A 9,650-nucleotide genomic window follows, 5' to 3' on the forward strand; every position below is an offset into this window, starting at 1 on the left:
ATCCTGCATCCCCCAGAGCCAGACCATGCTTCAGGGCCAGGAGCTCCCTTGGCCCCAGGCGGGTGGGAAAACCCTCCCGGGGTGTTGGGGGCCCTTGCATGGATGGCAGGGGAGCCTTCAGCAATGCCCAGCTCTCCGGTTTGCCTTCCCTGCTCCCTTTCCTCCACTGGGATTTCTCAGGGGACCTGGTGGGAGGTAGGGTGGAGGGGTGACGTTTCCCCTGGGGACACGTCCCCTGCAGGACAGATGGACACATGGGGATGCCACGAGCTCCATCACAAAGTGTTTGGGGCCAGGCTCCCTCCAGTATTGCTCAGACACCTTTACCGGACTGCACTGCAAAAAATATAGGTCCTAATCTCCCCGTTTCAGCCTTGTCCCACCCAAACGTGCCCTGTTGCACCCTGGGGACAGCACGTGAGCCCCGGTCCTGCACGCTGCTGGCGCGGTGCTGCCCGTCCTGCGCTCCCCTTGCCGCACAAGGTCACGCTGATGTTTTATTCATCCCCCACAATCCACTATATTCCTTAATTGCAGCCACACGCGCTTTGCAAGTGTAAATAATTGCCTCGGAGGCTTATTAATCACTTTGGCGAGCGAACAAGCACCACAGCCCAAAGCACGCTCTCAGGGGGCTCAGGGGTGTCCGACCCTTCCCTGGGCTGCCAGAAGCCCCAGAGACTGAGGGGTTAGCACCCAAATCTGGGTGCAAACTGCCTTGAGCGCTGCCTGGGGAAAAAAATCACACCTCAGCCCAAGAACAAAAAAATTAACGATCCATTAATCCAACAGCTCCACCGTCCTCCTCCGCTCCTGCCCATCGGCTCGCGCAGGAGCAGGACCCTCATGTCCTATCACCTGCCGTCACCGGGACCTTACCTGTGTCCCCGTCACATCTCGCTGCCTCTGAACGGAGCCGCTGGGAGAGGCTGGTGGCAGCAAGGGTCGGGCTCAGTGCCACGAGGCTCCATCCTGCACCTCCTGTAGCCAAAGGTGCATCTCTCGGATGGTCCCCAATGCCCTTTTCCTGGAAAACCCTCCCGGCTGTCGGTGGAGGTGCTGCCCTGCCACGGGACAGCCTTCAGCATCCAGACCCAGCCAGGGAGCTGCTCCGGCCTTAATTAAAGGTCTTTAATCACCAGGCAGGTGATGGATGAGCATCAAGCTACCGTTACATCTCAAGATGGTGGATTCAAGACACATGCTGGAGCTGAGCAGGGGCTCTTGGAGAACCACGAGGCTTGAGCCGGGTGGGGAGTATGAACCGAGACACAGGTCCCAACCCCGCTTCAGAAAGCAGTCTGTGCCGCAGAGACAGTTCACACCTTTATTGCTCTAGCTGAATGGGTTTTCCCCACTCCTTTCCCCCCATCCCTTCTTCTTTCCTGGGGACACAGTGCCCTGAAGCCAGGATGGATGGTCCACGTGTCACAGAGCAGAGGGACACGGTGGCATCCCACCAGCATCCGAACACCTTGCAGCCACCCCGTCTCCCTCCATGTCCTCCCACTGTGTGCACTTAGGTGAGGAAGAAGGTGTTTGGGTTAAAACCTGGCCCTTCCCCAGCCCCAGCCCCCAGGACAGTGGCACAGCCCCACATCCACAGGGTATCGTCCCTCCTGTCCCCAAATCATCCAAGTCCAGGTTTCCCCCAGGGAAGGGCAAGCTGCCCAGGTCAGACCAGTCTCCCTTTCCACAGATGTCTCTGTTCCCAGTGGGCTCCCAGCACACCCCAAGCAAAGGGCAAGTATTTACAGGGAGGAACCGCTTGAATTCACCAGGGTCTTCTCAAGCAAACCCGCCTGTTGCCAGAGCCTGGCTCCCCGGGACATTTGAGGGAGCCCAGCGCAAGGAAACAGGGAGCCGGGGTGTAGGGACCGGCACTGCCCCATCACCCTCCCTCCCCATCCCGGCTGCCCGATGTGGCCGTCACAGCATCCCGTCTCACACCACGTTCCCTCCAGCCCCGTCACTGGGCACCATCAGCAGAACTGCAGGAGAAGCAGAGCCCAAGGTGGGTGGCGAATCCTCATCCAGCCCCCCCGGCATGGTTTCAGGGGGTTCTGCTATCCCCCCGGGCTGGGGAAGGGTTGGGGTGCCTGGAACCCCCCCAGCTGGGCACAGACCTTCCAGCGGTTCCCGCATTCATTGCACAGCACAAATGTCGTCATGGGCTCGTCGGCGCTGCGCGTCTGCACCTAGGATGGAGCGGGCAGCTGGGTCAGCAGAAACCCCTCCGGCATTCCCCATAATCGGGGTCCCCGGGGGCTTTGCAGGGCTGACCTGGTTGTACGTGCAGTTCTTCTTCTTGCACTTGCCGCACTGGAAGAGGTCGGTGACGGTGCCACCCGTCTTGGCCATCTGGTGCTCCCGGATGGCCTCCTGGGTCATGGCGTTCCTCAGCTCCTTCAGCTCATCGCTGGCCATCTCCTGCCACCAGCACCAGCCCGGCAGGGTCAGTGCTGCCGCGGCTCTGCCCGGGGGCTCGCAGCCAAGTTGCCACAGGGCGCAAGCCACAGTGGTCCAGCACCCTCCCCATCCTCTCCAGGACCAGGACCGCTCACTGAGCGTGCTGGAGGGCTCAGGCCCAACCAGATGAAACAAACCACCCCATCCTCAAACCTAAACTGCTGCCTGCGGAGACCTGGCTCCCCGCGGAGGGAGCTGCGCTCCCGGGAGCTTGATTTGGGGACGCCGGTGGAGGGGGAGGAATGAGGACCCTCAAGCCTGACTCCTGCCAGTCTGGCATCCCACACCCGGCTCTGCGATGGGCTGGGGGGCTGCAAGGGTCTGGGGGGACCAGGCAGTGCCCTTTGCTTTCTCCCTATGCCCGATGCTCCCCTGCACCAGGGTGGGACAGGGAGATGCTGGGACAAGCCCAGTGTGGATGCCACCAAGCCAAGACCCAGCCAGCCCTTGGGCAACAGCACAACCTCGGCGAGCAGAGGCTGGGGGGGTGGGGAGGGGGTCTCAGACCCCCCAGAGGCAGCACGGACGTGGTCCACAAGAGCCAGCCCCGTGCCCCCACCCTGCTCCCCACCTCGGCAGTCATGCGGGCGATGAGGCTGGGCAGGATGGCCCCGCACAGCACGTTCCTCCGCAGGCTGGGGTTCTTGGGGTCCTTCAGGTTGCTGATCCTGCTCCGCACCCGGTTGCGATACTTCATGTCCGTGCTCTTCAGCTCCTGGAAGATATGTGGGGTCCGTCAAGGAATCAAGGAGGCAAGGTAGGGGGTTGCCAGCCCCATGGGCACCCGCTGCTGCTTTGGGGTCAGTGGTGTTGATTGCCATCAGGGCCACGTGCATGTGGAGGTGGTCGATCTCCTTGGGGGACCATGTGGGGGGGTCTCCTCCTCCTTGGGTTCAGTAGGATGAAGCACAGCTTGGGATGGGGGGAGGAAAACAACTTTGCATTTCCCTGCTGTGACACCCAAAGGCTGTCGGGGCACAGGGACCGTCACCAAGCCCTGTGCTGGGACGTGAGTTCACGGTGCAGAGGAGTCAGCCCGCTCTCCTCCTCCCAGGCTGGCCAAAAAGCCGGTGGCTGCCTGCATGGATGCAGGCAGGCAGGCTGAGGTGGCAGCTTTGGGGTCCTGCGAGGCCAGAATTTGGGATGCACCAAAATTCGAAGCATACCCAGGAGGAGGAACCATCTTGGGGCTGGTCCCAGTCTCAGGGGGCTGCCAGGAGACCCCCAAGCCTTGAGCTGGGAGTGAACAGAGGTGGCTCCATCCCTGCCAGTGTGGCACAGCCCGGGCACTGCAAAGGACCAGGGCTGGCAAGAGACACCGGCACCCACAGCAGGCTCAAAAAAGAGACTTGGGCTGGGTTTGGGTTTTATTTCCCCAGGGATGAAGGCAGGTCCCTGAACAGAGGGGTTTGGGGGGAACACACAGACCCTTGGACTAAGGCAGGTGCCATGGGGATGCTCTGCTCAGCATCAGCCTCTAACCAAGGTCTGGGCTCCCTCTGCAGGCAACAGGGACAGCAAAGCCCGTCTGTCACCCTGTCCTTGTCCCTGCCACCCTCTGTCCTGTCCCCACCACTGCTCTTGAGCCCACGTGTGTGTGCCCCAACAGATGGAGCCTGGGGACTCCCAGCCCACCCAAAGGATATGGTCTTCGATCTCCGATGCCATCTTCTCGCAGTTGACACCAAACTCCTTGTAGTCATCTAAAGGGCAGAGAGGCCGAGGGGTGACTTAGGCATGAAACCAGTCAGGTCTCACCATGCACCAAGAAACCCCCCAAAAAATCTCACCTCTCCCACTAGACTTGTCCCATGCACCCCATCTCTAAAAAGCCCTTTTTTTACCCAACCTGAACCCTGAATTAACTTCTTTATGAAGACCCCATCCAGTACCTTATTGGACACCCTACCAACCTCCTTTTCTTTCATTTTGGAGCTGAACTTGGAACTATGAGCTAGAGCTGCAGTTTATTTGCCAGTCCAAGGTGAGGTTGCTGCTGCAGGGCTGCGGGTGCCCCAGGACGCAGACCCTCGCTTGTTATCGTAGGGTTGCTCCTATTAGGGCCATCCCGTAGGAAAAACAGCCCAGTTTAGCCTCCAGCACCCCCCCAGACCCACTCACCATCCATGCGGAGGGCGGCCGTCAGCATCTCGATGCACTTGTCCCGCACTGAGTCCCCCGTGAGATAGCAGGGGGCCAGGAGGCAGGGGCTGGGCGAGAAGGGGGGGCTGGTGGGGGTCCGCGGCGTCTCCGGTTTGGCCTTGCTGCTGTTGGCCCTGCAGGGGTGCATGGGGAGGACAGGCAGGTACCAGGGTCCTGGCACAGCCCCAGGGGACCTGCCGGGGCTCCCGTGGCAGTGGGATGGGTCTCTCCTACCTTTCCTCCTTGCTGTCGCTGGAGTTTCTCCGAGAGCCGGTGGGAGCTGGCGAGGGGCTGGTGCCCACAGAGGATCTCCTGGGGGTGGCATGGAAGGGGACAGTGGGAATGACACCAGAGACGGGGCAGGCAGGGCAGGGGGCAGGGGCTGGTGGCAGGACCTCGGGCACCAGCACATCAACGCGAGCGCTTGGAAGCCAACAGGAATCTCCCCGTGGGAGGGTTTGCTCCTCATGGGGAATGTCCCAGTGCCCATGGCAGGATCAGGGCTCCCAGCCATCTCTACCCACCCTGGATGCGGGTCCCATGGTCCGAGCATCCCCAAAGGGGGTCCCCAAAGCATCCCCAGGCTGCCCAGGGACACCTCCTCCTTACCTCTCCCCTGACGGTCTCTTCTGCGAGGAGGAAGAGGAGGAGACGGCCGAGGTAGCGGAGGACCTTGAGTCAGCAGAGTCTCTCCTGGCAGGACGAGCCCCGTGTCAGAAGGCAGCAATAGGGACCAGGCGGTGGGTCCAGACCCCCAACCGCAGCCCGGCGAGGGGCTGGGGTCTGACCTCTCCCAAATCCCTCCAGCCCAGGCACCCACCTCTCTTTCTTGCCATCCAGAGGTGACTTCTTCGAGGACGCAGTGGGGCTGCGGCCGTCACTGGACTCTCTTCACCGCAGAAACCCAAAGGAAGGGAGAGATGCTCTCAGCGAGCCCAGTCCCAGCATCCCCTGGCATGATCTGCTGAGCCAGATCCTGCCTGCCCATCCGCACACCCCATCCCCGGCCAAGTCACCCCCGAGCTCCACCAGCCCCCAGGCTGCCAGCAAAGCCTCCCCCAAGCTGGCAGTGCCCGGCAGAGCCCGGCACAAGGGTCGATGTGCCCTTTGGCAGGTACCTCTCCAAGACGGAGTCGGCAGGGTGGCCCCAGGGGGTGATGGCACGAGAGCCGGACTTGCTGGGCTTCCTAGGGACAGAGAGAGTGGGGCAGGATCAGACAAGCACCGTTAAAACAGCCCTCACCTAGGGAATAAATAGCATTAAAGAAGTGAAAATTAAAAAAAACGCCGTTTCTCCCTCCTCTCACTGAAAGCTGCCCTGGTGCTGCCGTGGCTGCAGGCAACCACCCTTTGGTTCTCCAGCTGTGCTGTCAGCACCCGCAGGTACGGATAAACCAAACAACTCATAAGGAATGAGCAAGAGGGTGTTCTCGTATCGGCCCCACCGATGCCTTGGCCATGCGGCTGGTGCCCCCCAACAGCGGGCAGGAGCCCCCACCTCTCCTTGTGCTTCTCCCTGTGCTTCTCAGCGGAGCTCTTGGGGTGCTTCGCCCCTTCGTTGGGGCAGCTGGGAAAATCCAGCCCCTTCTCTTTCTTCTCCTTCTCCCCATCCGTGTCCTTCTCCTTCTTCGGGGTGGTGGAGGGCTCTGGGGGAAGGATTTGGGTGTCAGAGGCATGGCCTAAACCAGTGCAGGGCACCTGGGGAGCTGCATCCCAGGGTGGGGGGATGCTCAGCCCTTGGGGGGCACACACTGATTTACACCACTCCATCCCGGAGCAAAAATGAGCCCCTGGAAAATCCATCAAGTCTGTGAGTTGCCTGCCAGGACTCAGTTATGGTGGCTGCGAGGCACGGGAGCCTGCACGTCCCAGCTTGGGACCGATCCCACCCCGACCCCCCTGGACAGCATCAGGGGTTTGGGGTGCTGGGATGGGCCGGGGAGGGTTTGGGCTTGGGGGGGGGGGGGTTCCTGCTTCCCCCCGGCATCGCTCACCCAGCAGCCGCTTCCAGTTCTTGATGAGGATTTTGGCCGAGGCCACCACCTCTTCGTCCGAGCAGTGTTTCCGCACCGAGTTGACGGCCACCCCGATCCGCGTGGTCTGGGGATGCACGGCAGGGATGTGTCCTTAGGGATGTGCCGGCTGGCACGGGGGGGGACAGGACAAGCCACCCCATGGGGTGTCCCCCTGCCAGCAACTGCTGCCCTCCACCCCAGACCCCCTCACCTGGAGCAGCTGGATGGTCATGGTGTAGCCTGTGAGGGACTTGAGCAGATCCAGAGCCCCTTCCTAGGGTGGGGAGAAGCCACGGGGGCCCTTGAGGAGCCGGAGAGAAATGGGGGGGGCTGCGCTGAGGCAGCCTGCGTCCCCCCTTTTCTCTTGCCAGCACCAGGCAGTGCTGGGGAGGGGACGCCAAGGGGACACAAAGCAGCCCTGGGTCAGTCCCTGGACGCCTGACCTTCCGCAGCAATGCACTCATAGAAAAATCCCAAACCCAAATCCTGCTGGATCATCCTGGCACGGGGTCACGTCGCCTGGCTGGGAAGTAGGACCTTCCCTTAAAGCTCGGGAAAACCCCTCCATAAGAAAACTCTGGGCTGCCAGGAGCTGGGGACAGCCAGGGGACACTTGAGTGTCCCCACACAGGGGTGTGAGGGTCCACGGGACACCCACCCGCAGGGTTTCAGCCCGACCCTAGGCATGCAGCGGCTGCAGGGCTAAACATAGCCCCGGCACGGAGCCCTCCTCCTCCTCCATGGTATTTTTAGAGCCCCAGTAGCAGACGCCAGCTCCCAGGTATCCCCCTCCACAGGGGACACAGCCCTGCACCGGGCTGGACCCCCATCCCACCATAAGGGGCTGGATCTGGCCCTCCGGGTACGACGGGTGCAGGGGATGTCCCCACGCTGTGGCCGGACCCTGACTCTGTTTCCCTCCCCAGAGCGCAGGCATGGGGCTGTGGAACAGGAGCGGTGGGCAGGATCAGTCCCTTGACCCCGGCGTAATTCCCGGCAGGGAACAGAGCCCGGGTGGCTCCCATGGGGTCTGATTCGGTTCCAAGTGTTGGCATCCCAAAAAAATATCGGATCTGGGGGGACGGCAGTGCTGCTCCCTCCCCACCCCCCCCCGGCACTAGGGAGCCTGTACCTCGTCGGGGCAAAGGCCGGTGGAAATGGTCAAATATTAACTTTAAGGGCCAGGCTCAACTCTGCTCGCCCATGCGTAACCAGACCTCCAGGATCCCCGGATGGATCCTCACCTGGTGCAAAGTTTGGCAGGGCCAGATCCTGGCTTCCCCCCCGGCAGCACGCCATCGCCAAAGCCACCCTGCAGCCCCCACCCCTCCGTTTGCACGCTTGCACGCGCTCGTGCGACAGGCAGGGCTGTGGCTGGGTCGTGTCCCCCAGCCCGGTCCCCCCCCGGGGGAGTTTTCCCTTGCTCGGGGCTGAGCCTACGGCACCGGCCCCGGACCCGATCGGGTGTTGGTGGCCGGGCCGGTGGCCAAGCACCTGTCGCCCACGTTTGCCTGGGGTCCCACGCCACCGAGGGGTGCTGGGAGCGACCACCCCTGGGACAGACCCCCCCCTCTTGCCCCCAACTCCCAACAGCCAGGAGCAATGGGGTGCAGGAGAGCCCCGAATCGGAGCTAAAATAAAATACCCCTGGGTGCTGGCTCCGACGTTGCGAGGCTGGGCTGGGGTGGCACAGGCAGCACCCCGGGGTGCTGGTGGCACCGGTGGGTGCTCAGCACCGCCTGAACCCGCTCAGGTCCTCTGGGACTGCGAGCAACGGGGGGGTTAAAGAGCAAACCCCCCCCCCCCCCTTTTCCCTCCCTCCCCTGTCCTAAGCCACGCTGCCACATCCAAACACGCATGCACACGTATGTAAATATGCACACGTGTGCAAACGTGCACGAGCGTGCAAACACGCACAGGCGTGCACACCCACCCCAAGGGGCTCAGCCACCTTACCGTGCTCTTCCTGGCCACCATCTTATCCAATTTCTTGGCAATCCGGACCAGCTCCTCAGCAGGCCCCATGCCGGCGGCTCGCGGCTCGCCGGGCTTCGGCGGTCGGTGGAGCAAAACCGAGGCGGCAGCGGGCAGAGCTCGGTGCTGCCGGCATGGGGGTTCGGGCTGGGGTGGGAGGGCGGCCGGGTGCTGGGCTGGAAAAGAGCAGAGAAGGGGGGGAAAAAAAAAGGGAAAAGAAAGGGAAGGGAAGGGAGAGAAAGCAGAAAGGAGGTGGGGCTGTCCCGGCCAGTTATAAACTCCTGCCAGGCAGGCGAACTAGCACGGGGAAGGGCTAAATATAGCTAAGAGTGCCGGGCAGGGCCACGATTGCAGGAGCTGGGGGGAGGCGCGTGCCGGGGTGCACCGGGACGCACGCCTGTCCCGGCCGGAGAGGAGCCCATGGGTGCCGAGGGGCCGGAGGAGCCGCTTGCGTCAGGGCTGGAGCCCGGTGTTGGCAAGGAGAGGGCTCGAGACGTGGCTTTGCCGCCGGGATGGCTCAGCCAGGGATTCCCGACGGGCGCGGGTGCGACGCGGCGCAAGTTCTGCACGCCCAAGGGGGTTGCTCTTGCCAAACCCGGTGTCCTGCAGCAGCGAGTTCCCGGGGGGAACAAGCCGCGATAACAAACGACACCCCAACGCCTCCCGCAGCCTTTTAAGCCTGGCAGGTGCTAAGGCTGCGCCAGCATTTGCCCCCCCAGGAGCACCAGGTACACAGCGTGCCAGCCCACCGGGGGGACCGGGAGCCCCCCAAGCACTGGCCGAAGGGGTAGCAGCGGTGGGTACCACGGTGGCGATGCTGTCCCCAGGCTCAGGCGGTTGGGCTGGGTGGGTGATGGCAAGTGTGCCACCCTCGCTTGTCCCTGCTCCACCACCCTACAGGGGTGGCCATAGGGTGAGCACCCCGCTCTGGGCTGGGCTGGCTCCATCCCGGCGCGCAGGGAGGATGCCCGTGCCCCAGCCTGGCCCCACATGGCACGGGAGGGGTGAATGCAATGCTGGGCAGCACAGGAAAACCAGGGCTCGATGGCA

The 9,650-nt window shown here is 62.8% G+C and overlaps 1 protein-coding gene across 2 annotated transcripts; it reads right to left on the reverse strand.

Annotated features, from left to right (window-relative positions):
* Positions 1-1,313: 1,313 nt before the first annotated feature.
* TCEA3 (transcription elongation factor A3) lies at positions 1,314-8,887 on the reverse strand. Of its 2 annotated transcripts, none has more exons than XM_075047624.1 (14): positions 8,583-8,887; positions 6,838-6,900; positions 6,606-6,711; positions 6,110-6,257; positions 5,730-5,798; positions 5,432-5,500; positions 5,221-5,304; positions 4,846-4,923; positions 4,591-4,745; positions 4,105-4,172; positions 3,041-3,184; positions 2,284-2,430; positions 2,127-2,198; positions 1,314-1,991 (listed from the first exon to the last, which is right to left on the reverse strand). In XM_075047624.1, the coding sequence occupies exons 1-14, from the start codon at positions 8,649-8,651 to the stop codon at positions 1,983-1,985; spliced, it is 1,281 nt and encodes a 426-aa protein (XP_074903725.1). In that variant the 5' UTR covers positions 8,652-8,887; the 3' UTR covers positions 1,314-1,982. The 2 variants fall into 2 exon arrangements, with proteins under 2 accessions (XP_074903725.1, XP_074903726.1); XM_075047625.1 differs by having other exon boundaries at positions 3,041-3,190; positions 4,111-4,172; positions 8,583-8,884.
* Between the last annotated feature and the right edge of the window lie 763 nt (positions 8,888-9,650).

The sequence above is a fragment of the Buteo buteo genome, chromosome 16 (genome assembly GCF_964188355.1).
Source record: "Buteo buteo chromosome 16, bButBut1.hap1.1, whole genome shotgun sequence".
In the NCBI taxonomy this organism is placed as follows: domain Eukaryota; kingdom Metazoa; phylum Chordata; class Aves; order Accipitriformes; family Accipitridae; genus Buteo; species Buteo buteo.